At 49.5% G+C, this 26,550-nt stretch overlaps 1 protein-coding gene across 10 annotated transcripts in view; it reads left to right on the forward strand.

The window, feature by feature from the left end:
* LOC111843144 (myoD family inhibitor) overlaps positions 1–26,550 on the forward strand; it is a 58,863-nt gene that overhangs the window by 24,796 nt on the left and 7,517 nt on the right. For 5 of the 10 annotated variants that reach the window (XR_011989595.1, XR_011989598.1, XR_011989597.1 and 2 more), the window contains 2 exons: positions 7,295–7,456; positions 8,968–13,766. Coding sequence is in view for 3 of the 10 variants with exons in the window: in XM_023810455.2 (XP_023666223.1) it covers positions 7,295–7,456; positions 11,713–11,945 (395 nt within the window). In the remaining 7 variants the exon portion in view is untranslated. Of the gene's footprint in view, positions 1–7,294; positions 7,457–8,409; positions 8,946–8,967; positions 13,767–26,550 lie in introns of those variants that run through there. The other 5 variants (XR_002838085.2, XM_072710101.1, XM_072710102.1 and 2 more) reach the window with 3 other exon arrangements.

Raw genomic sequence — 26,550 nt, forward strand, 5'->3', positions numbered from 1 at the left:
CAAAAACACTCCGTCAAAACAGCAATCGGGTGTGACTGTCAGCTCTGTGCTATGGATGTTTGCCTCAGTCTTGTTAAAAGCCATTCATATCTAGTGTGGATTGGTTGGTCCATCAGCCGAAAGCGTTTTGAGAGAGCAGACTTCTGGGAGCCGGTTGTGATCTGCACTGTGTGGTGGCCTGGTGTCTCACCCGTGACCGCTGCGGTCGCCGACTCGTGAGCAGATCGGGCCCAGGGCCAAGGGCTCCCCGCTACGGTACTTGTGGCGTCTCGCCTGAGCTCGACGGACAGCAGCACCAGCCTGGCAGTGTGTAGAACTGCCACCCCCCCCCCCCCCAAGCCATGAATGCGCACACAGCCCCTGCTAGTGGGATTTGGCTTGGTGATAAGCTTAAAACCATTTCTGTTACTGATCTGTGGTGCTACCCCCCCCCCACCTCCAGCCCTCTTGTGTGTGATGGTTCACCACTTCTCTGGTAGGTCATCCTGCCCAGCTGTCCTGATGGTTGGAGGACAAATGTGTGTGTGTGTGTGTGTGTTTGCGGAGGGAGCTGGGTGCTTCTGGGGTAAATGGGAATGTGGAGGGGGCTGCTGGGAACTGGCCTCTATACAGACAGCACCAGCAACTGTGCCTTGTGTGTGTGTGTGTGTGTGTGTGTGTGTGTGTGTGTGTGTGTGTGTGTGTGTGTGTGTGTGTGTGTGTGTGTGTGTGTGTGTGTGCGCGTGTTTTTTTCATTTTAATTAAGTCGTGGGGACCAGATTTCCCTACAATGTGATTAAAAACCTGTAACTTTTTACCTTGTGGGGAATAACCCATTACATCCTTGAATTCAATCAAAAAATTAAAAATGCCAAAACTTTGTATTTTGTTTGGTTACTTACGGGTAGGTTAAGGCTGGGGGGGGTTAAGGTTAGGGCTGGGGGGGGTTAAGGTTAGGGCTGGGGGGGGTTAAGGTTAGGGCTGGGGGGGGTTAAGGTTAAGGCTGGGGGGGGTTAAGGTTAGGGCTGGGGGGGGTTAAGGTTAGGGCTGGGGGGGGTTAAGGTTAGGGCTGGGGGGGGTTAAGGTTAAGGCTGGGGGGGGTTAAGGTTAGGGCTGGGGGGGTTAAGGTTAAGGCTGGGGGGGGTTAAGGTTAGGGCTGGGGGGGTTAAGGTCGGCATGGCTGGCCTTAGGGTTACGGCCATAGAAATTAATTTAGAGTCCCCATAAGGATATGAATACAGGGACTGTGTGGGTGTGTGTCTGTTGGGGTGGTGATGTCTCAGTTCTGGCTTCTGCATTCATGGGGGGGTTGGGGGAGAGTCGGGTGCAAAAGCTTAAGCGCAGCGTGATCCCTTCGGCTAGAGCAGTTAAGGAGCCTGGCCTTCCTCATTAATTTACATCCATCCATCCATCTCGCATAACTGCATATCCGGTACCGGGTCGCAGGCCTCGCCTGGAGCCTCTCCGGGGAAACACACCTTTAACATCCAGCTGTGAAAAAGCTCTCCTGCTTTGGGCAACATCTGCCACGGCTGAATAATCATAAACAGAATAATAAAAATAACAAATAACAACAGCGGTAAGCGGCGCGGTAAGCGGCGCGGTAATCGCGGCGGCGAGAGCGCAGGCAGCCTCCTGTCTGTTTGCTGCTGTCAGCGTGGCTGGGGCCCCTAACGACCCGCCCAGGGGCCGCTCTGGGCCCTGACACACGCGGGGCATGGATCCCTGGAAAAGCCGCACTGCGCTCTGCCTGGTGTCAGGAGAAATTACCACTGCCGTCCTCACACTGCTTTGCTGGGGTGTTTCTTAGTCGCTCACATACACACAGAATGCAAATATATATGTGGGTTTGTGCAGGTTTCCCTAATGCCCCCCCCCCCGTATACACGTGAACCGCCAGGCAGCCGAGGGCTCTGCTCTCCATTTACTCACCACCTTTCCATGGCGGAAAAGGGAGCAGAGCGTCAGGCCGTAATTCTGGCCCTGAATCCCGTCTGGGCACGGCGGCTCCCAGCCGTGACGCTGCCCACCTGCGATTATGGGACGCGGTTCACCGGGCAGGACCCATCGCTGGCTCTTTGCCATTTTCACAACCATAGACTCCCTCGCCATCATCCCACCACCACCAGCAAGCCCCCAGTCTGGGCACCCCATTACGTCTTAGTGGGATGTATTAATCATTGGAATTGTACATTCAGTAATCAAAGGATAATGCATGATTACCTGCACATTCAGCCGGAGTGGACCGGTTCTGGTCAAGACAGGAGAGCAAAAAAAATAAAAAATCAAGCACAGTGTTTTAAGGTGTCTCCATTACTGTAAAATGTAATTAACCTGAACACAGACAATCCAAGGGTCTCTCCCCCCCCCCCCCCCCATCCCTCTCTCTTTTTCCCCACTCAATCAGTAGCGAAAATTACCAAATTTGAAATTAGTAAATTCCAGACACCCCACACTCCGTGTCATTGTTATCAAGAGCGAGCGCCGCATGGAATATTAAGCGGCCTCTTGGACGCCGGGCATGGGCCGCCGGTTGCGTCCTGAAGGGTCGCATTTAAATGATTGTCAGGGAGAATTAAAAGTGAGCTGTGGTGGAGGCCGGCCGAGCCGAACTGACTGGCCCTTCACTGCCGGGGCGGCGGCAGGCTGCAAATAAGACGTGAGCGCCGCAGATTCCCTCCAAAATGAAATGTTATCCGCAGCGATCGGCGGTGGAGGGGGAGGGTTAATAGAGTCAAAACAGTTCTGTCACATAACATGTCATCGGCACTGATACGGGCTTTTATCAGACAAGACAATTTAGTTCCACTAACATGCACAGATGGCCCACGGTTCGAGGCGTATAATAAATACTCCTCTGTACAATCAGTCATTATGCAGAGTGAACGATGATCTGCCACCACATGGCCTTCTTGGGCATCCTGTCGAGTGGCGGGGGGGTAAATCAGCCCCTCAGAGATATTCCAGCACAAATTTTAGTTGGAGGTTTGGATCTTGGGTTTCTCCAGTTTTTTTTGGTTCTCGCTCCATATCTCCCATGATTGGGATTTGACCCCAGTTTGGTTTGGTACTGTCATTTTCTGTCTGGGTTTGGGCTACAGGGAAACAGTTTTCCTTCCGGGTTGCGCTGGTTTAAGGGGCTCTGACTTTGTCCAACCTGGCTCTAAAGATGGGGAAGGAGAAAGTCTTTCTGTGCGAAGGTCAAATGTGGATGAGTTTGGCAAACTCACGAGGGGGTAAATTGTGAATCCCACTTTGTGTAATATATATATATATATATATATATATATATTTTAGAATTCCCATGGTTTCCATCAGCCACAATGGCGGAGATGAGATGCAGAGTGTAATAGAGGGACGTCCATTCGAATTCCAAACCCTCAAGCACTGTGCTGCTGTTTGTGGGGACATGGATGCCCCCCCCCGGGGGAGTGATGGAAATTCATCTGCTGGGTGACATTTGCATCTCAGCCTGGCGGAGACGCCGTCCACGCGTTGGCGGGCGCTTCGTAACACGCGTGTTTATGTCCGGCAGCTACAGCTGAACGGACATCAGGAAAAATTAGCCCGACTGTACAGGATCAATAGCTGATGACTCGTCATCCATCCATCCATCCATCCATCCATCCATCCATAACTGCTTATCAAGTGCAGGTTCACACTTATATATCTCTATATATAAAGATCTTGGTACCACTTTACAATAAGGCTCCCTTTTGATACTTATTAATAAGAACTGTGTTATAACTTGTTTGAAATTGTCTATTAATAACTTGCAAAATGTTACAACCTAATTAATAACCAGAGAAACCATTCATAAACCCTTTATATGGGTAGCCCTATTGTAAAGTGGTTCCGAGATCTTTTATATATAGAGATAACGGTGGTCTGATATATATAGAGATAACGGTGGTCTGATATATATAGAGATAACGGTGGTCTGATATATAGAGATAACGGTGAGCTGTTTGTTGAGCTGTGACACTGTCACCCTGCTTTCACTCAGTGTCACTCGTGGGATTCTTGCCTGTCACTGCTGGATTGTAGCTGGGGGCAGGGAGTGACAGGGGGACGTGAGGACATGTGGGAGGGTGACAGGCATCACGACCACATCCGGCTCGCTCACCTCTCTCACAGCTCTTCTCCACCTTCCCTTCGGTTTCACTCACTCTGCCTCGTTTGTTTGTAAACAGGCCACGGCAGTTTTGTTTGTGTGTGTGTGTGTCCCCGTGGCTGTTTCTCCGAGCGGAGGCAGATCGACGGCCTGGCACGCTCACAGAAGAGCTCTCTTTCACGGGGCGGGGTGCCACATGAATAGAGGATCCGCTAGCTAGACCTGCAGGGCCTCGAATCGCCCAATCAGCTGCAGAGACTGAGAAGGCATAGAAATCCGAAAGGGACCAGAGGGGCCTCGCACAGATCTGTTTGTGTAGCTGATATTTCCATGCTATTAAATAAAAACAGCCTATTTTTAAATAGCATTTCAAATGAATTTGCATTGTTTAGTGTCTGCCTGAAGATTTATGCCGGCGTTGTTGCGCTCTGTGTCCCAGGTGAGCCTCTGCTGATTTTGTTTTTCCTCTGTGGGTCTGAAGAGAAATGCCTCACGGATGGGGGGCCCCCAGACCCCTAAACACAGAGGGCCGTGTCTTTGCCTGTCCCGTTTAGTTTGGTCCCCTTTGCAGGTACTGCTGTTTCAGCTCCTTACTGCTTCCCTCGTCCAGCAATGACAAAGTGAAATTTATTATTGAGTAGGAAAAAAATGAAGTTTTTGTTCAGATTAAAAGTAATTGGTGTGCTAATTTAATAATGGAGATTTGGAGCAGAAACCTTCATGTGTCTATCTGGTGTGTTGCAGTCTGCTCTCCGCGTGACTCGCCTTCCCCTGACAAGTAGCAGTTTACAGATGCCGGCATATCCAGAGCAGTCGTGGAATGTGCCGGAACGATCCGGCCCGCTGGGCCACACTCATGACAGACCCGCCCCCCAGTGCGGGAGGTTTGCCCGAGACTGGTGACAAGTGGCAATTATATCTGTGTGTTCTTCCTGGAATCCGTCAAGCACACGTCTTTTAAAAAGGGTGAAAAAAAATCTCCCCAGGTATTTCAGTCTGTCATGTGCCATTTGTGGGGACCAAATTGGAATGGTGCATTCAGGGCAGGTTTAGCGCTCTCTGGCTCCAAGGTGTGTGTGTGTGTGTGTGTGTGTGTGTGTGTGTGTGTGTGTGTGTGTGTGTGTGTGTTTTGCCTCTTCCTTGGACTACACTGCATTATTTAGCCACAAATCCCCCCCCCTCCCATCGCAGGGCTTGTCGATACACAGCCAGGAGGAGAATCTGCGAACACGCTGTTTTAATGTGATGTGCTGGGCCGTGTAAGCTCAACATCTCCAAACCCCCCCCCCCCCCCCCACGCGACGGGCCCCCGCGGTAGACCGCAACCTTTTCATTTTAATTCCTGATAATTATTTTAATGCAGGCAGCGTGCTCGTGTTTTATTGCTCTGGGATGTTTTTTTTCCTCCCTGCGTTCACGGACCCGCTGCTGACACGTCGGCGGGCTTAATAACAACGCCGGTGACGGCCGTTTGTAGACACGGCTTTGATATCACTAGAGAACCAGAGAGTAAGTACCTAATTAATAGTCAGATTAACAGTTAATTCATGAAATGGATGAATTAGGGCACTTACAGTGTGTCTGTTTTTGAAGCGTTTCTGGCTTTGGGTCAGTGATTTTTGTGCTGTTTGTCTGTGCTGCTTTGGCACTGCACATATTGGCTGTCACTCCCTGTCTCTGCCTGGCGTTCCCGATGCCGTGCCCCTGCATTCTGGGAATTTCCAGCATACGCATTTGCCAGCTTTGCCTGGGACCTACTTTCTGTCTGGCTCTCAGCCAGCTGAACCGCAGCCTCTCCCCTTAGGCTGTGTGACCTCCACGTGACCTCCATGTCATCTCCACGTGACCTTGTATGACCTTCTGTTTTCTATTCTTGGCTTGTGCTTTTATAGTAGCGATGAACAGTGTCAAGGAATTTCAGGACTTCAGAAGTTCGCTCATACCTTCTCACTGCCGTCCACAAGGTGCCAAAAATGTACACTTAATCTTTTCATTAGTCGCATAATTAAACTTATTTATTTCTGCACCTTCCCATTATGAAGAGGTCGTTAAGGCGTAATTACTTTGCCCTCGTTACCGATTGGTGGGAGAGAAACAAATGTTGTCTGACAACAGCCCCCGTTATTGCACCAGCGAGTCACATCTTCCCACGGCCAGTTAGAAGATTACCGAACAGCATCGTGATGGATGAACCTTGTCCTGGTATGCAGTGGCTTAATGTGTGGATAATGTCTTATTTGTGCATTGGAAAAGGCCACATGCAGCGGAATCCATATTTGTTTACCGCGGCAAGCGTTGGAGCGCAGCCTGGTTAGCACCGTCCGCGACGGCGGAGCCGTTTTAATTGCGATGTTTTATATTCCTGTCAGCGAGGCTCCTGGGCGGGGCCTCGTTAGAGCGTGGGCGGGATCCGGCCTCTTGTTAACCGTAATTGCGTTCGTTTGGCGGCATGCGGTGGATGCCGGCTGCGGAGGGGGCAGGACAGTGCTCTTCCAATTTGGGGGAGTCCGGGGGGGGCTGCGGCTCGCAGCGGCGCTTTCATTAGCCGCGGCGAAGTTTTCCCTGCGATTATCTAACGTGCAGCAAAATGCATTTTTTTTTTTTTTTTTTTTAAAGTAATGGAAAGAAGAGAGTTAGGGAAGAAGAAGAGGGGGGAAACGGTGAATATACAGACAGGAGATGAATTATTCAGACAGGCTCATAAGTCATATGCAGGGCTGCGGTTTTTATAATGTAGATGGAACGTAATGCTGAGCTCCCCCCGGAGCTGATCACACGCCCCCCGCTCCACCTGGGAAGGTGTTGCCTCCCCACTTATCTGACGGCCCCGTGCCTGTGGGGGGGGGGGGCATGTGGGGGAAACTAGGGGCCCCAATACAAAGAGCAAGGAGCCTCCCCATTGAGGCATTAAGTTACCTGACATCAAGGGTGATTTTGAGCTTTTTTTTTTATTGGGGGACCATAATTCATACAGGAGGGCCAACCTTATTATTAGCCAATGATATGTTTTGAATAGGTGAGTGACAGGCGAGGGGGCACTCCAGGGGCCAATCAGTGTATAGCTGGGGCCAAGTGCCCCCGTGGTCCCGCTCTTGCACACGCCTCTGCATGCCATATTGAACTTCTTCATGGACAGGAACACCTGAAGATGCTGGCAAGTGATGTGCGCAGTGTTTTAAAAAATTATTTTCACTCCTACAGATCAGCCTGAGCCTGTGGACCTGGGAGCCGGCAAGGGAGTAGGCGGAGTTCTGCACGGTCCCACTACGCGGCCCAAGAAGCATCCAGTGTCTCACAGGGTGCAGCACAAGCTCCGCTCCGTCGGCGGGGACAGGGGTCACTCTGTGGACTCGTTGCCAGAAGGTACGAGGGAGCGCGAGCGTGTCTGCGTGTGTGTGCATGTGCATGCATCTATGCACGGCCTGAAACGCAAAAAACCCCCTAATGTGGAACATTCCGGGTAAAGCGGGAAGCGACCGCCCTGATCTCCTCGCCGGCAGCTGAACGCCGCAGACCTCTGGGCTTCGGTGTGGCCGTGCGCCGTCTCGCTAATTATCCACGCTCTCACGCGTGCTGTTCGGAACTGCCCAGGGGGTGGCGCCCTATCCCTCGGCCTCCTTGCCACCTCAGCATCTATTTCGGGCCCTTGGCGGGGACTCTGTAACAAGGCCCCCTGCCCTAACGAGGGCCGGCAGCGATGGCTGGGAGATTATTGCCGGTCACCTGACGTGTGACCTTTTAATGAGGCCAAAGACAATGGGGCAGCGTGCTGGGCTGTCATCGGCACCGCAAGCACCGCGTGCTGCCATTAGTGGCAGCGACCCCCCCATCCCCCTCACCAGGCTGTTCCTCACACACTCGCCTTCCCAACGCAGACGATCCATTCCCGAATAATGGACTGGGAGACTTATTGCCGTGTTGTGTTTTTATCGTTCTCAGCAGGCTAACAGATGTTGCCCGACGTGTAGCGCCTGTGAGGTCAAACGCGAGCGTTTCCCATGTAATGCATTAACGTGTGACGCGTAAGTGGAGCTCTGTTGACAAGCTCTCTCGATTCGTCTGGGAGAAAAATGCACGCTGGTAAGGTTTCTGCATAACCAGCTCTCTGGGAAAGGTGATCTTTTCGGGGAAGAGTAGCAGGAGATTACAGGGCTGAGCGTCTGGGAACAAAACCCTAAATAAATCAAAAACCCTAAACATTCCACATCCCGCTTTTCAAATCCAAGTCTTATGCCTGCATCTGTGTGACTGCAAGTTATAAGTTTAACAGCATTTTATTTACTTATTTATCTCTGTTACAATGTTTGCTCTGGAAGACTGACCCATCGGCACAGGGCTGGTTCTGGCTTAACGTGGGAGGCCCCCAACCAAGACGATTGGAGATCATTTCACTTCCTCTGTGACGCAGGTTATTCGGGGGGCCCTGGGCTACTGCCTGTTCTGCCTGTAGTTAGAGCCAGCCCTGCTTCTGCATCGCTGACCCCAGGTCGGGCCTTCTGAGAAGGTCCCACATATGCTTTGGTAGCTTCTCAATTTTCTTTTCTCTTTCCTGACCACCCCCCCTACTAGCCCCCCCCCATCTTACCTCTCTGGTATGCTCTCACGTTTGTGCCTGGGTGCATGTATGTGAATGTGTCCTCGTTTACACCTGTGCGTACCTGCACTTCAGGACCCGTGGATGCATGCTTACTGATGGTTCTCCTGGGCTTGGCAGCATGCTGTGCATCCCTGGTGCTGGCCTGTCTGTTCTGCCGGTGCACGGAGCTGTGTCTGCACCTGTTGGGGACGCTCTCTGGTTGTGCACGCCCAGCGTGCCACTCCTGCTGCCTGGTGCTGTGCCCTGGTGCTGTGCCCTCTGCCATGAATCCACCCAGGACCTGCACTGCCACATCCACTGCCACTCTATCCTCACCGGCCCCGGTTGTGAGTCAGCCGAATGTCTGGAGTTCTGCCTCGAGTGCGTCCAGCTATGCCATCGTGGCTAGCATAGGCACTTCCTGTAAGTGAGCGTGCTAAGCCATGCTATGCTAACAGCTCAGCCGCTAAGGCTAGCATAGGCAGTCCTTGCAAGTGAATGGGCAAAGCCATGCTGTGCTAACCGCTCACCTTCCAAGGTTAGCATAGACACTTCAAGTGAACATGCCAAGCTACGCCATGCTAACAGCTCATCCAAGACTAGCATAGACTCATCCCATCAGCCTCAGTCATGTTGTGCTAACAGCTTAGCCACCAGGACTAGCATAGACTCATTCTGCAAGTCAACAGACTCAGTCATGTTGTGCTAACAGCTTAGCCACCATGGTATTGATCCATATGATCTGCAATAAACAAATAATCATAAAACAGCTCCAGCCCCTCTACTGCACTGCTCAAGTGAATACAGCAAGTAGCACACTGTTTCTTTTAGGTTTCTCGCACGTGTACCTCTTCCCAGCAAACTGCTCATAGTATGTAAATAGTCTTTTCAGTGGTTACAGGTCGTTTAACTCCATCAAAAGATCTGTGAATTAAAAACATTTTGAAAGAATATTTTTCATAAAGTCTGTTTTATATGAACGCTTCCATGGTGAGGTTGCGATCAACCGATCAACTACCGACTGGTGAGCTGGCTTTGTTCCTCTGTGTCCTGTTTGCCGTTATATTTGCTGTTCGCTGTGTCGCTTTGCCGTTTCTCTACTCCGGCGCGCTGACAGATGTTCGCGGCATGCAAGCCATTCGAGAAAACGCCCCCTGTCTGACCGTGTCTGTAGCGCAGTCTTGCTGTCACACAGCGGTTTTGCGTCAGCTGGCTCCACGTTTGATGTCGGCCTTTGAGTCTTTCGGCACGTCCGAGGTAATTTTCTCGAGTCGCCCTCACCGCTTGCCCGGCCCTGGAGAGTTGGGGCGCGACCGCGGCGGCTCCTTCCCCCTCCTCGGCGATGTCAGTCCGCTGAGCGTGTTTCCCCGTTATAGATCCGTCCGTCCGATGCATGCCGACCGGCTGTCTACTCTTGAAGACTCGAGCTAATCAGAGCTGATGAATTATACATCCAAGTGAATAGCTGAGATACTGAAGTACATAATGTTATTTATTTATATAATTTTCATTGTATGAATTAAATATTGCCAAGTTTAGTCTCGTAAGCTTCTTTAAAGTTTTTGGAATTTTAATTAAGATTTATCTCCTGTATATATATATGTGTGTTGCTGTTATTGCTGTCAGTATTAACAGTGAAGCGCCCAGACTCTGCACGCGCTGTTTGTCAATGAACTCTAGTATCCGCATCATAACTGTGCACTCTAGTGTCAGTGCTGGCCTTCCGCAATGGGCATTCGCCTACGGTTTATCAAACAGCTGGTGACACCTCATGAGAAACGTGCCCCCGAGACGCCTCCCGTTTCCCGGGCGGCCTGGCTTTCCGGCTGCCCCTTGATAAGTCTGCTTGGAGCGCTGCATGCTCCTTATCAGACTCGCGCGCACAGTGCGAACAGAAGGAGCAGGATGACAGGTGGCCTGAAGATGCCTTGTGAAAGCGATGCTAATGCTAACGTATGTGGAGAAGGCCGTAGCTGGCATCTGGTAATATGCGTGGGTGTGTCGCACTGGCAGGTAGCATGCCCTGTGTCTCCCTGATAGGGCCGTATCCTGCATGTGGGTGGGGAAGTGGGCGGGGATTTAGCATTGATGGGCGGAGCTGATTATGGCAGTGGGTGGGGCAAATCTACTTGCCAAGGATATTATTGCCATGAATAAATGGTCTTCAATGTCCACCCTCCCCAGGGAAGGGGGTACTTCCTGGGGGGAGGAATGTTTCATCTGCGGACCTCTGGCTATGTCTTACGACAGGCCCCTGGATCCTCCTTTTGCATGGCGGAAATCAAATTTCAGAAATCTCACTGAGAAGTTCCTCCGGCCTCGAAATGATGACAAAGGCAGAAGGGTGCCGATTGAAGGCCTGCGATGTCTGTCTGTCTGTCTGTCTGTGTCTGCCTCTCGCCGTGCCGAGGAGGCGGTAATTCGCCGTCGCACTAAGAAGCCACGCAGAATGTCTAAAAAGAGGTTAAATGTTAATCAGGAGAGAGGAGCGGGCGGCCTGGCAATCTGCTGGAGAAATTCGGGCCTTCGTTAATCAGCTTTGCATGATCAGCCTGTGCGTTGGCATGATAATGCCGCCATTATGGCGGGATCTGCTAATCAGTCCCTCAAGTGGAATTCATTCCTTTTGAAATTCTTTGGGCTGGTGATTCTTTTCCTCCCCCTCTCCAACACCCCCCGTCCCCAAACACACCCCCTCCCCCATTGTAGCCTCGTAGCATATCCAATGCGAGCAGAGAGTGGATGCCATGCCTGTAGGGTCTCCCGGGCATGCTGGGAAGAGGTGGACTCCTGTACGCTCTCTTGGCATGGCTTTCCTCGCATCCTGGCTGCGCTCCCTCTGATTGGCTCGCTTGCCTGCCAATCAGCCTCTGCCCCGTCCGGTTCAAACCTAACATTTGACTCCTTATGACCTGCAGTTAAACTTGTCGTTTCCCCTATAGAATCGTCCATCCAGCCAGTTAAAGGGTGTCGTTAAGTGACAAGGCGGCACCTCCCCTTAACGCTGCTCTCTTCTGTTCCCGTGTGCGGCATGCGGGCACAGACTGCTGCGTGCAATGCGTGCTGGCATGCCTCTTCTGCCAGTTCGACAGAGTGTGCGGCTCCTGCCTCTTCTTCTTCTGCTGCTGCTGCCGCTGCTGGCGTTACTGCGAACCCGATTCTGGTGACCCAGAGGATGGATCCGATTGCACCTGCGGGTCTCGCTGCGGCCTAGTCGGATCCACGGAATGCCTGGAGTTCTCCAAGGACTGCTGCGGGATCTGCTTCCCCATGTAGGGCCAGCGGAACTTCGCCATCAGCCTCCCGCCTCTGTATGGAGAGCGCCCCCTGGGATTCTGGAGTGGCAGCCGGCCCCTCTGATTGGACGACAGGAAAGGACCAAAGGAGAGTGATGCTTTTCAAAACAGGGGGTATTGAAATGTCTTCAAGTGGCAGTGAAAATCTTAGCATAAATGCTGTTTTTATAGGGATATTTTGCTACTCTGTTAGAGATGCTCCCTAAAACACTGTAACCGTCCAGCTATTTTCACCTTAGCCTGATAGTATTAAGGAAACTGTCACGTAAGACTTTCTGAGATCATCTCCGGCTGTGGCTTTAGCTTTAATGGTTTCTGGTCTGTACTCGTCGCTCCTTTGCTGATCAGTGGTGCCCCCCACCTGTACACCTGTAAAATCGCTGCAGAGCACTGGCAAACGCGGGCTGTGGATACCCTACACCCCACGAAATCCATAACTGCGAAATTCACACACATACAAAATACAAGTATAAAACAAATTGGTACAACAAAATTCCATATATTCCAAATATCTCACATGAACAACATTAACAAACAACACGTGTGAACACAAAAATAAACCCGCAATGCATGCTGGGCCCCTAACTGCCAAGCCGGCCCGAGCCCCACTGGTCTGCATACCATGAACGAGGGTTCTGCAGGTGGCCCCGTTTCTGACTGATGGTTGATTATAGTTTCGGTTGAGATCTGTTATGTGCCAGGTCTCATAACCTCGATTTCAGTGGAAGGACACGCACAGGACCGAGGCGACAGTTTTATTAATGAGAGAAAGTGGAACTTTAGCCAAACTGCGTAGGGACACAATTGGCCTGGATGGAACATTCGTTTCTTTATGCTGCTAATCGGGGGCTGGCCTTACGCGGCACGCTCGCCAGCCGAATCACACCCCTCGAACAGACCCTGGAGTTTTACCTCGTCCTCATTGTTAGAATCGCAAATATTATTTTCTGTAACACTGAGCTGCCTTTTTGAAGAGGGCTGAGCGCTTTGATTTCTCTGAACAGTACTTAGGCTATGGAGTGTTTATCAGAAGCTCAGTGCTTTGATAGTGACATCTGTTTAATTACTCGTGGTACGCACTTAACCCAAACCGAAATGCTCCCCAGAGTTTTTTTTTATTTCCAGTGTTTTTTTTTTGATGCCAGATGTATTTACTTATTTGTGTAGCACGGCATGAGTAATGCCGATTAAAACCGTGCTCGTTAGGACGGGGAAGTGATATTAATTACCCACTCGTGTCGCCCGCCGCAGCCCCGGCCGACATAAGCGGCTTTAGTGATTATGAGCAAATGAATTACGGCACGCAAATAGGCGACGGCCGAAGGCGGTTGCAGAAGCCGTGCAGGACGGCGAGGATCTTCACATGCGGAATCCGCAACTCCAGTCAGCTGCGCGTCTAAATGCGGCGAACGGTTCTGAAATTTAGGTCACTGGGATAAAAATAGGAGCCAATTAGAGGTGCTTAAAGTGCTGAGGTGGCCTTTGACACGCGAGGGACCTCATTTTCTCTTTGTTTGGCACCTTGGGAAGGTTGTACCTGGAGTGGAGAGCATTTGGGAATGACTCGCTGTCTTTCAGTCTTTCCTCATTTGTGTATATAAGCCATGTTTTTCTTTTTTGCTTAACCATGAGCTCCATGTGGAATTTCTGTTTAATCATCTTACAAGAGTTTAACTCTCGGTAACTTTATGGACGTCTAGCAATTGTCTCATAATTTTCGCTCATTTACACATGACAAGTTTCTATTCATTTTTAACTGGATAGCATGACACTTTTGGAAATAAAGCACATGAGAAATAAAGCTTTTGGTTTCCTACATTGAGTAAGAATGCAGAGATTTGGTACAGTGTGTGTGTGCGTGTGTGCGTGCGTGCATTTTTCTTCATTTTCTGTACTTAGAATATACTCTGTATCCAAATGTGTGATATTTCTTATTTCTTGATACTTGCGCACTTGTGCTTGATATTTCTTTGGGAAATGTAACTTGCTGCAGTTTATGGCTGTGGTTTCCTTGCGGTTGTCTCTGGAACTCGTGGTTCACGTACCCAGCGTTGCCTTTAGTTCCTGGTTTTCTGTATCATGCATCTCTGTGACGAAGCCTTTCTGCCAAAGTGAGTGTGAAGCCTTTGACCAATCTGAGCTTTCGGAGGAGCCGCCGTGATGTGTTCCAGCCCTGTCCTTCCCATGCTGTCCTCACTGGGCTGAACTCCAGCGGGATTCTTAGACCCCATGTGGGACGACCTCAAGCAGACCTCAATCCAGAACTCGCACTGAATCACTTCACATGGAGGAATCTAGCAGCACTTATTTTTAACTCTATTATTATTATTATAACTTTTTTTCTCTGGAATCTTTTCATCAGGCTTTCAGGGATCCTGATGTTTCTCCATGTCAGATGTCCCTGCTTTCTGCAGTCCATGTGGTTTCCCCGTTTCATTTAGGTTTGACCCTTTATGGGCAAAGTGGCCCTGTTACGCCGTTGGTTAGTTATTTAACCAAACACACCTGGAAAACGCAAATTCCTTTAAATCCAGGCACGTTGTAAATTTAACCTTGGGGCCTCACCAGCAGTCGGCAGTCAGTGGTTGAATTCACAAGTAAGTACTATAATTAGAGTTTATAGGGTTGTCTGTTTTTTTAATGTGAAATACATTGACCTTTAACCTCTAGTGTCTGGCCAAAGGCTGGGGATTGATCCTCAGCCCCGTGCTGCAGGGGTGGAGCCAGCAGTGGCCAAACCCAGAATTACTAAAATTGCTGTCATGTGTGCATGCTCTGTCCACACATGAAAACATAGCATTCCGACATTCCATAGAATGGTCACAGGGTACCTTTTCTCAGGTGCCTCTACGGCCCCCCCTGCTGGGTCACTTCGCACTTTGGCCATTCTTCTGACACCATGTTAATGTTCCAGTTAACCCTGTGCTGGCCCTGCCTGACACTCCCCATATCTGCCCCTGTAGGCATTTCCAGTCAATTCGTACTTCCAGTGCAGAAATGATCTTATTTTTCTAATGGCATCAGAGAATATCCCCCAAAAGCAAAGCTGTTTAATCACATGGGAGGTTTTTAAAAAAAAAAAAAAAAAAAACGAACAAAAAAAAACGTCTCCAGGTGAGTATGCTGTGACCTTTTACAAAATCACCCACCTTTATCCTAATAATCAATTCACCCTGTTCCCTTCTGTGCGAGTACTCCTAATTTTGTGATTAAGACAATTCCATTGTTTCTGTTTTCAGTCTGGAGGAATATGCCTGTTCTTAGACCTGAGGTCATTTCCCTGACAGTATTAAGTAAGTCATTAGAATGTCGTTAAAACTGCCTGCCGCCCTCACGCCTGCGGCCCCCACCTACAGAGAAGAGCACATACATTACAGATACCCCCCTCACTGTTTATCTGATAGGGGAATTAGCTTTAATTTGCCCGCTCATAGCAGCCTGTTTGCATTATTATTATGAAGTCCATTTGTGTATCTGCGCATGTAAAGTCGACAAACCGGCGTGTTTAAGCCTCTTCTCTGTCTGATCTAACATCCTGGTGACAAGGTGCAGCCTTGTAGGAACCTGAGCTCTCTTTTCATTTAAGAAATTCATTTATTTTGTTACATCCTCTGGAAAAATAAACCGTATCCTAACATCCTGTTCAGTTTTCAGCTTCCTGGTGCATTCCTGTGCATTCTGGGATAGGCTCCAGGCGCTCTGTGACCCTGCACTGGATGGATTGATAAATTACTGCACCAGTGTAGAGAAAGGGCATGCGACAGAGCACTTTCATTTTCTGGGTGTTTTTGATATGAAAAAAAAAATACGATGAAATATGCACTCGTCAGACTCTCAACTTAAAGTTCATGTCCCCGATTCGACCCTTTGTGTTCCTGTCGACGTTTCCTGACCAAAGTTGGAAGTAATATGAGTGAATTTTTCTGTGGGGTAAGCAGAGGTCCAGTGGCCAGTCAGAGGTCCCCCTCTAACCCATTGTGCGCGTGAATGACCCGTCGCCCAGATCCTGGCTGAAGAACGCCTTATGCTTTGTGATTCCCAGTGTGTGGCTCAGCATTGTGCAGTGTGTAGATATGTAGTAAGGTATTTGGTGGGCCAGACAGACAATCAGCAGTAATTATTAAGGCCAGAACTGGCAGCTAACGGGGGTGGCCACTAGAGATTCTGAGCCCCCAACCTAGACCAATACAATTATGTTTCAAATTTTTTAGGACCTCCTGGGAATCATCCGATTGATTCACTTTTACGGAAACCCCAGACCGACAGTCCTGCACTGTAAGGTGTTTTTTCGCTCATGGGAGTTCTACTTACACAAGAATGTTCTGGGGGAAGAATGAAAAGTTATTGGTTCAGAGAGATAACGAATCAGATTGCAGAGGAGGCGGGTCCAAGCAACTAGAGAAGGTGGGATCAAGACATCTGATTGCTTGGTCTGACATCTGACCAAGATCTGACTGGTTGGCTCTCTGAACCAATCATTTTTCTTTCTGCCCTCAGAACATTTTTGTGTAAGTAAAACTCCCAGGAGCTGTTCTTTCCAGTCCCAAAAAGCTGTCTCTTGATCATATCTATTCAACACTGGTTTTCAAAGGCTTGTGTTCACATTTGCTGTTTGCCTTCATTATGCCGGATTCAACAGAACCTCCTTCCTCCAAACAAATTACCTAATGTGGTTCTGGAAAAGAAACAGAGCTGAGTGGTGGTACAGAGTCCTTTTCCCTTTTTGAAGTGATTTATTTTCCTTCAGATGCTGATCTTATTAACCGGCTGTGCATTATTTCCGCAGAATCGTGTCGCGAGTCATTTTCAGGTCACAGATGTGTGTTTTCTAAGCAAAGTGTCACCCAGTTTCATGTTAACATTTTTAATATTTAAAAGCCCACGCGCCGGCACCCTCACAGAACACCTCACCGCCGTTTAATCTCCCCATTACCTGGAGGCACAGAACGCTAACGTGGCAGCACCAAAACCGCCGTGCCGCGATCCCGAACAGAGCGGGACACCGACGCCGGGATGCGCTGAGTTCAAAGCCCCTGACGGCGCTTTTCTTTCTATTTTCTCATGTCTCGGGTGACAACGCACCTGCCTTTGAGAAGAAGGGAGAAAAAAGACAAGGAGACAGACAAATGCTGCTGGAGCTGCAGCGTTTTATGCACTGTTTTTATCGTCCTCTTTTCCCACTGATCTAGATGCGTGTAAACAAGCCGCCCGACGCCGTACTGTCATTTCCCACATCTGAACGAGAGCGTGAATGAGATGTCAGGGTAAAGTTGTGCACTTTCAGCAGCTATTTTTTTTGAAGGAGACGGGCCGTGGTGGAGGAGAATCGCGAGCGACGTGCGCATGGTGGCCGCCTGCTTGTTTGCTCAGGCTGTCAGTCAGCCGCTGATTCGGTGATTTGCTGCTTCGTATGAATGCCGGGTGGCATCGCCTCGGCCATACGGACCGACAGCTTCCCTTTGCTAAATGGCTCTTAGCTGTTGGGGGTGGGGGGTGGGGGTCTTATACCGACGCTCCGGGCAGGTCACGGTAAGGCGGGTGATGTCGATGTGAGATGCGTTTGAATAAGTCATCTTTCAGAGTGCCACCCCCCCCCCCCAAATGGGTGACAGCAAAGGTGGATTGCAGACAGATTACTCATGCGTGACTGGATCAGATGCCGATTGTGGGTGTGTGCTTTCTGTAGGGGCTGGAAAGAGACACTGGCATTTGTCACCTGACCTCACTCCACCCTTGGCTCCCCCCCCCCCCCCCCCCCCCCCCCCGGCTGACAGTAACATTGTCAAAAAACAGGAGGAGTTTGTACTAAACTGGATGGGAAAGTCTCGAGTTCCCAGTTCTGAGGGTGTTTCACATTTTATTTGAGCAGATTCACGCAGATCCGCATTGCTTACCGAGACATAAACCACCTTCCTTAGACACTCCCACGCAGCGGTATGTCACTCACGGTTACGCCTGTGCCTGCCTGGCCGATGAATTCCATGCATGGATGCCGACCACAGCCGAGGATGCGTCACCCGTTATGCGGCTCACTGCATTACAGGCTCGCGTCGCAATATATGCTACGGTGTGCGGCACGGTCGCACACATGCAATGAGGCGGCTAACGGCGGTGCGGTGGTGATATTCAGCCGGTAAGCCCGTGCATTTCGGCGTAGTGCACAGAAATGCACCCTTTATATCGTAATGCCTCGTCCGCTTAACGGCGCCACTTGGGAGCCCCCCCGGAGCGGGCTGACACCGCGGCCGGCGGCTGTCTACCATCTTGAAGGCTTTGCCGTGAGCAGCAGTCGGCTGAGGGCTGTGTTTATTTATTTTCCCATTGTGATATAATAAGCAGCATCGTGTGGGCTTGGGGAGGGTGCTGTCCCTGCAGCGCACTCATAATATCCTTCCCTGTGTCCTTCGCACTCGAACCCGTCAGTTTATCCATTACTGCCGAGGGGGCAAACCCAAGTTGGCCCCGAATTACACAATTGAGCTGTGGCACTTCACCACGTCTTGACAAGTAAGGCGTCCCCCGGACTCTGAGCTGTTTATCTCCGGCCAGGGAAGGCGGAGGACTCACCGCTTGCCGGGGGGTGGGTGGGGGGGGGTTTCTAATGGGCTGCCCCAGGGGCCATTGCATGCCCAGGGGACATCAGCGCCCGGACCAGAATGCTACGCACAAATTCCGGCCGGGAGTGTAAATATCGGATTTCCACCTGCCAGTTTTAATATGAGACCCAGTTGACAACATTTGCACAATCCCACCCCCCCAATCGCTTGCCATCTACAGAAATAGATGCACCCCTCAGCGGCCCAGTACATGGGATGATATTGTAAGAGAGACCATCACACACCGTAATCCCAGTGGATCAAAGAAGTCATCACTGGGCTATTTTTGGATCGTCTGTCAGGGATAGAATATGCTGTTTTAGTACCATGTTTTTATATATTTTCAAATAAAATGCAATGCATACACAGAACATGCCAAATTCAGGACTATCAAAGGCAAAACAATTATGCAGCCGTCCATACTAATAAAAGAAACGTGTTTTTTATCTGTGGTGCATTTGCAACTCGAATAATGCGAGTCATATGATGGAATTTCACTATTTGAGACAGATTTTGGAATCATGAAACATTGTCAGCGACTCACTTGAACAAGGTCGGACTGTTGTCTGTGGGGTCAAAGGTCAGCAGGCGGCTAGAATGGTATGGGTGAGGAAACGTGGGCATTTCTTGGTCTGCGAATGTTTGATATGTTCCAGTCTGCTTCTCTGTCTCTCAAAATCCAAACTCAAAGAAGGAGAAATCAGCTGCAATAGTCATGGGTCTAATTCCAGGTTAAAAATGTATATGCTAATTCATTTCATTAGAGCATGTGCCTCTTGTTAATAAATTAACACTTGGCAGAAATAATTCAGCTTTAGTGTGATGAATTTTTCTGTGAGTTGTCAAGTGTAGCATTGTTCTGGGGGGGGGGGGCTTACACGCAGATGGCAATGCATGCAACCTGCTTGCTGCGATGTTTAAGGATCCCGTCACCTTTCCGAGTGCCTGCAGAAACCTGCTTTTTCCTTTAAATTATGGGAATTTCGACTCCATGGAAAATGGACTGGCTGATTACATTTTTCTTTTTGTCAAATGTAGGTCCTTGCGTATAAGAGTAAATTCTATAATGGTGACACAAGACCCAATAATTATCTTTGTTTTCAGCCACGAGAAGAAAAAAAAAAAAGCATGCATGAATGCCTGCATTTGAGGTTCTCATGTTCTGAATATGATGACTCGAGGAATTACACACCCACCCTCGCCATTGTCCTGTAAGAGGCATGAAAAATGGCTTGATGGGTGGATGTATACCTTTATGTCCACATATCTCACACGTAACGCGCGTTTTCTGCAGACTGCTGAGAGTGGAGGTAATGAGCTCCCTTCACTGTCCGTTTTAATAACGACGACAGGAAAACCCAGAGAAACCCTCTGCGGTCCTCAGGGGGGGATCCTCAGCGCCGCTAACCGGCAAGAAGTCTTAATTAAGCAGGCCCTTAATACGCGGTACTTAAAAATGCACTTATCTGCTCCGAAACACATTTCAGCCATTCGGCTGTGGCAGCTTGCCTGTGTACGAGGTTTGCCCCTCTGTTACAGTCGGAGTCACTAATGCGACGATTCGTTTAAAATAAATAAGCGCAGTTGTTCCTTCTGTTCATTTTAATAGTTAAACAGCCCCGTTTCGCAAGATATCCGAATAATAAAGGTTCCTCAGAATTCCAGCACGGTCGGTGCGAAATGTACAATTTGTGTGATTTGTACGCTTCCGGAGCAGATCTAGTTCATTTGCTCATTCTCTGCGTCGGCTTGATGATCGCGGGGATATTTTACCTCTCCGTACTTGTTCGCGGAGATTTACATAGAGAATCCTGGGACTTTCACACTTAGAGGATCTGTTTGTCTTCTTCTGGGCGCGGGGATGTTAGATGTCAAGTGAGTGCCAGGCAAGTTTTAATAACGCACATCTCTTCAGCATCTTCTGTTCAAACACTCCACCACAGCAGAGCCTTAACGAGAGCTCGCCGTCTTTTAATTAACTCCGGGGCTAATTTGGTACTTAATTGACTAATGAGGAGATTTTGTTTTCCCTAATTTGCTTGAAAAACCGTTTCCAGTTAAGCTTTTTAACGCAGCCAGCAGGAGAGGGGAGCATTCGGAAGTGGGCCGTATTAACTGTTTAAGAAGAGGCGGTCCTTTCGGTCGTCGAGGTAACACAAGGCTTCCGGGTTTTTCTTTTGTGCTGCCGTCGGATCTGATCGGGTCTATTCGGATCCGCTCGGTTCCGACAAGCAATTAGTAAGTCACTTAGCTGAGATTGCAAGTAATAACGATCAGACGTTACTACAATAAAGCACAAATCTATAGGATGTAACAAATGTTTGCCATCTACAATTTTACAGTTGCATTTAATTAATTAATTAATTAATTAATTAATTTTACTCAAAATTATGTACATTTTTTTTTATTTTTTTTTTTGAAAAGCAGGGGTCATAGAGTCCCTGGAGTAACTGCATTCAGGACCTTGCTCAAGGGCCCCAATGCCACACAGCCCCCTTTCCTAATACAGGCGTAAATCCCTTTTTATGGAGACACAGATGGGCATGATTTGCAGTTTGATCTGTGCAGCGACTGTGTGTGCAGTGAGCAGACACTTCAGGGTACTCTGTTGGAATGCGAGCAGGCTGCTTGCTGTTCTAGGTACGTGTGCGTGCGGGCGTGACGCCTTCAGAGGCCGATGCTGCCGTTCTGTGAAAACCTCTTGGCAAGGTGACATCACGCTGCTCCCTCACGCTCGCGGTTGGGCTTCGCCCCGCGCTTTTCCGTCTGGATTCGCCTGTGGCATGCTGAGCCACACCTGTCATCATTCTATTAAGAGAGTGGCACTCAGCCCAAGTTATGAAGTCAGGGGTCAAAGGTCAGCACAGTGGGTGTCATTAGGCAAGACTTAGGCAGAGTGGAGAGAAATGGCTCACCTTGGGTTGGCTATACGGACCACGTCCGGCCCCCACCTTAGTCACTCCAGCCTGCTTGTTTGTTCTCCACCCAGGAAACGAATACGCACGCCAAGAATTCCAATAAATAATTAGCTCTCCTGTGACAGGGTCTGGAATTACTGTGATACATTAATTGGGCAAAATTAGCATGAATTAAGGCAAATAAGTATAACGTGTAATTTATTACTTACTGAGCACAGTTTAGCTCTGGAAGGTTCCAATTTCCCCCAAGATGGCTTTAACTGCTATAATGCATTCCTTAATTTACTCTGTGGAAAATCAATTTTTTCAGAGTTCATTAAGCACCAATATGTTACAATACTTCTCCCCTGAGCGCACATCTACAAAACATTATGCAAATTCCTGGCAGGGTATTCCCAGTATGTAAATAGTGGTAACACCAGTGTCAGGAAATCGTTGTTACTGGGGCCTTTTGTTTCTCCACACGCCTGTGTGTGTTTTTCCTTCCTGAAAATGAAGAGACTTTCGCATCAGGCACAAGAAAAATGTAGACCTTTGTCAGGCCCCTTTATGGAGATCTAATGAAAATGTCCTGACCGGTTGGGTGTGAGAAACGCCACTATGCGGCGGAGTTCTGGATGCCAGAAAGAGTGCGCTGGTGTTCACCTTTCCACTGGCAGTGAATTCCTGACATGCTTGTGCGTCTCTGCTATCAAAAAAGTATAGAAGTGTGATTCTGATTTCCCAGTTGAAGAGAACAGGTTGATATACTTGGGCCTCGCTGTTGCATTCGGGCACTTTTTAGACGACCCTTTTCCTGATGTGACAGGGCTGAACGGGCCCTCTGGTGTTTCGTCTTGCTTTAAATCAGCACTGGGATATAGTCTGTCTCATTCTGGGAGCTCTGCACTGAGCCCTGGGCCTGTATCTCGCAGAGAAGGTCATGGACAGGTACCCTCTGGTGCTCCTGACACGTCTGCAAGTCTTGCTGTGGTCCAACCACCACGGAAATGACATCACCTGCGGGAAAGGAGGAGTGGGGATCTAGACTCGCCTGTCCAACCGTGAGCCAGCGCTGGGCTTGGACTGAAGACCCTTTGGCTGTTTTGCAGGCCAGGGCATTTTTAAGGAAATTGCAACATATTATGGGCTTAATGATGTTTACCGACACAGGGGTCCTGCTGTTGGACTGGTTGTGAACTGCCAGTTGACCGTGCCAGGGATCTCAAAGTTCCAGCCCGCGACATGGTCCAATCCGGCCCGCGACATGGTCCAATCCGGCCCGCGACATGGTCCAATCCGGCCCGCGACATGGTCCAATCCGGCCCGCGACATGGTCCAATCCGGCCTGCGACGTGCTTTTTTAATCATTATTAAATCTGAGCTGCCAATCGATCGAGAACATTTTTTTTTTTGATCGAGCTTGAGTCCTCTGGCCTACATTCTGTGCTCACCTCTCTTAATGGTAACGCGCTTATGGTGCCGTACATTGTCACGCCTCCTGGGCAGACAAAGGAGGAAGCAAAGCAAAGAGCGAGTTGGCAGAGAAGCCAGGAGAGCAGGCCGCGACGAGACGACCCTCCGAGGCGCGGCCAGTAGGCCTGCATGCGCCGCTCCTCCACTCACTCTTTCTTTATCGCCATGGTTTCCTTAAAGCTGCGGCGGCAGCGGCGGCCCGCGGAGTGCTTTTCTGGCTTGTTAGAGGCTCTCAGAGATACCGGCACGCGTGTGTAATGAGCTGCCTTTCTCCGCCACCTTATTTATTTATTTCCCAAAGAATTTATGTCCTTTGCATGCAGAATAGATTTATTTTGATCTGCTAAAAAAAAAGAAAGCAAAGAAAAACGCAGACTGGTAACAAGTGTTTATGCCTGTCAAACAGCGAGCTAGCGTGATTAAACGGGCGCGTCGGTGAGACTGCAGATCCCCGCTCACCGGGTTATTTGTAGACGCCAGGCACCACTGTAGATAGCGGGTGGTAAATCACGTCACGGCCTTTTTATAACTTCAAAGCATCTAGATTGATTACTTTAGGCTGGCGAGCTCGTGCGTAATGTTCAGCGCTCCTGAAATCCGTAACAATCTGCGCCGCCGTCCGTCCGATTGGGTTGTAACTTATGGAAAAATGTATTCCGACTGCATTTGTCAAAGTTTAATGCCGGGGCCCACAATCGGTCGCGGTTTATGCCGCTGGAAGGTCTGTTTTTCCCCCTCCACTGTTCATTTGCAAATGACTGCCCGTATGTGCTTAGCGAACGTTGGCTAAACAAGCCGAACGCCGATGTGCTCAGGCCTGTCGGACTCGTAGGAGACCTGGAGCTCGGTATCAGGTAACCAGAAGCCTTTCTTAAAACCCCCGGGACTGAACCAAAGAGTTATTAGTAGTGAAGTGCAGGGGGTTTACAGATTGGGCCCACTGATGCAGATTTGGGGTCCATACTCTCACAGTCTTGTCAGAACCCTGTAATTGCCAGTCAACCCCCCCCAGCCAGGCTGCAGTCGGGGCTTCTGTATAAGAAGGCAAAGTGTGTGTAAGTCAGATACTGTGTGTGTAAAAGAGCCCCCCCCCCTGTCAAATGCTGCTTTGTAATTTATGAAGTCCCACCCCGAGCATGTTTAGCAGAAAGCAGGCTAGCCTTACACTCTGCGCTCCACCACGGTGCCCATACCCAGGTCTTTGGGGATAGCGGCACTAAGACCCCTTGGCTGGCTCTGCACGGTAATTTGCTCTCTAATGAGTTTCCCTGTACTGCCTATGGCCAGGTGTCTCTGCGTAATGAAGGGAACTGAAGCGGTCTTTAAAGGATGTACCTGAGAGATTGATCTCAACGTGGCTGTCCCCTTGAAGGGTCTCCAGGCGCTTTCTACCCTTGAGTGTTATCCTGCCTCCCCCCCCCCCCCACCTTGTTTTTCCATGTCACATGGACAGTTTTTGCCTCATATTCCTGCTGGCATTGTTTGTTAAAAGCCACTTCCTGCGTTGCGAGGCAAGGGCCCTGTTACCGCATTTGGCTTGGGCTCACAGGCCCAGACTCAAGCTCGCAGGTCAGGAAAACTTCCTGGCATCGCCCCGATTCTCTCTTGTTTCTGGGAGGTTTATTTAGACAGAAATGTTTTGATGGCAGAAAGAAAAATTATTGGTTCAGATGATGGTGGGTCCAACCAATCAGATGTCCTCCAGTTGCTTAAACCCACCCCCTCTACAGTCGGATTGGTTATCTCTTTGAACCAATCCTCTTCCGCCCTCAGAACATTCCTTCTGCCCTCAGAACATTTTTGTATAAGTAAAACACTCACAAGCTTCTCTCTCTTAACCAGTCTGCCATCCGTTGCCAGTAACAGGGCTAGCGGTAGCCAGTATGGTAATTGCAGGGAGCCACCCCCCCACCCCCAATCGCTGCATCCTTTACATGCCTGGCTCGATTTAGAATTTAATCTCTGTGAAGGGATTAGATTTCATGCTCACTTTAAATTTCAAATGCTCTGTGGGAGTACATGTAGCGTTCGCAGGAGAAAATCCCCGTATTATATTTCATAGTTTACGAACCAGTGGCCAGTGGGCTTCTGATACCAATGCCGGACCTGTAATGGGGGGCGCCGATACGCATCTGGGGTGCCGTGTGGATTTCCGTGTACCGGGGCCACTCCGGAGATTCCAGCCCTGCGTTGTGCCTGTGTCCGTGAGACGGTTGGCCTCATCCCTGGCAGCCGGGTGATCCTTATCAGGAGGGCCGAGGCCTCTGGTGACTTTCAGGGTGGGGATGAACAGCAAGCCCCAGCCAGCAAGGGTGCTGTTCCCTGTGCGTCACACGCTGCTATCTATTGGGATGTCAACAGCAGGTGTGACGTCGATGGGCTTCTCAAGCGACAGCATCACCTCCAAGTGAGAAAGACATACAGCATCCTATCAAGTAATCACCATGATTTCTGTGGCTTTTTACCAGCAGGACCTGGCATCCTATCTAAGGCCTAGCCCAAGCACGCGGGGGGGCAACACATCAGCAATCAAAAAATAAAACTTCTGACGCCACATCCTTCACTCCACCCTCTCGCAGAATTCCTTTACTTTCACAGCTCTTCAGACAGTTCTGTGTAACTGAAACTGCCATCTGCACTTACATACACACTCAGAACACACTATTTTGTGCAATTGGTCATCTCCAGAAGCACGGTCACCAGTGGAATTTTGAGGGTGAGTTCCGTGTCCCCGGTGTGTTAGGGGGTGTGTCTCTGTGTACGGTCCGTGTGTGTACACATGTCCTGGTCACCTTACCGCACACTCATGCTGTCCCAGTCCTGCCCCAAGCTGCCCTCCGAGCCTTCAGCCCATGATTGCAGTCTTTTTTTATTCCTCTTTTATGCAAATGATGAGTGACCCTCGTATTATTGGCTTCGCCCCAATGTATTACAACGTGCGGAACATGATATTTTGACAGTTTCTAAGCATTATTGTGCTTATTCGGGTTGCACCACCTCTACATATTTATTGTCGTACAGTCATCCATCAACTTATATCCTGTTGAGTAATCTGATTGTACTTACATCCAAAGTCCCATAAAATCCTTAATGAAATGTATCGAGAGAGATCCGAAGCAGACGTCGTGGACGTTAGCAGACATATCTTACTACGTGTCCGGCATGCTTTGGAGGTGCAGTTAAATGTATCTTGTGTTATACAGCACATTTGACCTTGACCTATAACAGGGGTCTCCAACTCCGGTCCTGGAGAGCTACCGTCCAGTAGGTTTTCTATCCTACCCGGCTTCTGATGAGCCACACCTGTTCTCAGGTAAATACCAGGAACAGGTGTGACTCATCAGAAGCCAGGTGAGACAGAAAACCTACTGGATAGTAGCTCTCCAGGACCGGAGTTGGAGACTCCTGCCCTATAATGATCGAGATACATCCAGATTGGCTTAAGTCTTCACTTCTGGAATGTAACCCGGACTTAAGATGATGGATACCTGTAATTGTAATTGTAACTGTAAGCACCTTAATTTGTATTTGTGATCTGCGTTTCGTGTTTTATTTGTGTGCGACGGTGGCCTGAAGGACCATTGCATAGGTGACTGTTTACTGTGCATATTACAAT

This window comes from Paramormyrops kingsleyae, chromosome 3, assembly GCF_048594095.1.
Source record: "Paramormyrops kingsleyae isolate MSU_618 chromosome 3, PKINGS_0.4, whole genome shotgun sequence".
Classification (NCBI taxonomy): Eukaryota; Metazoa; Chordata; class Actinopteri; order Osteoglossiformes; family Mormyridae; genus Paramormyrops; species Paramormyrops kingsleyae.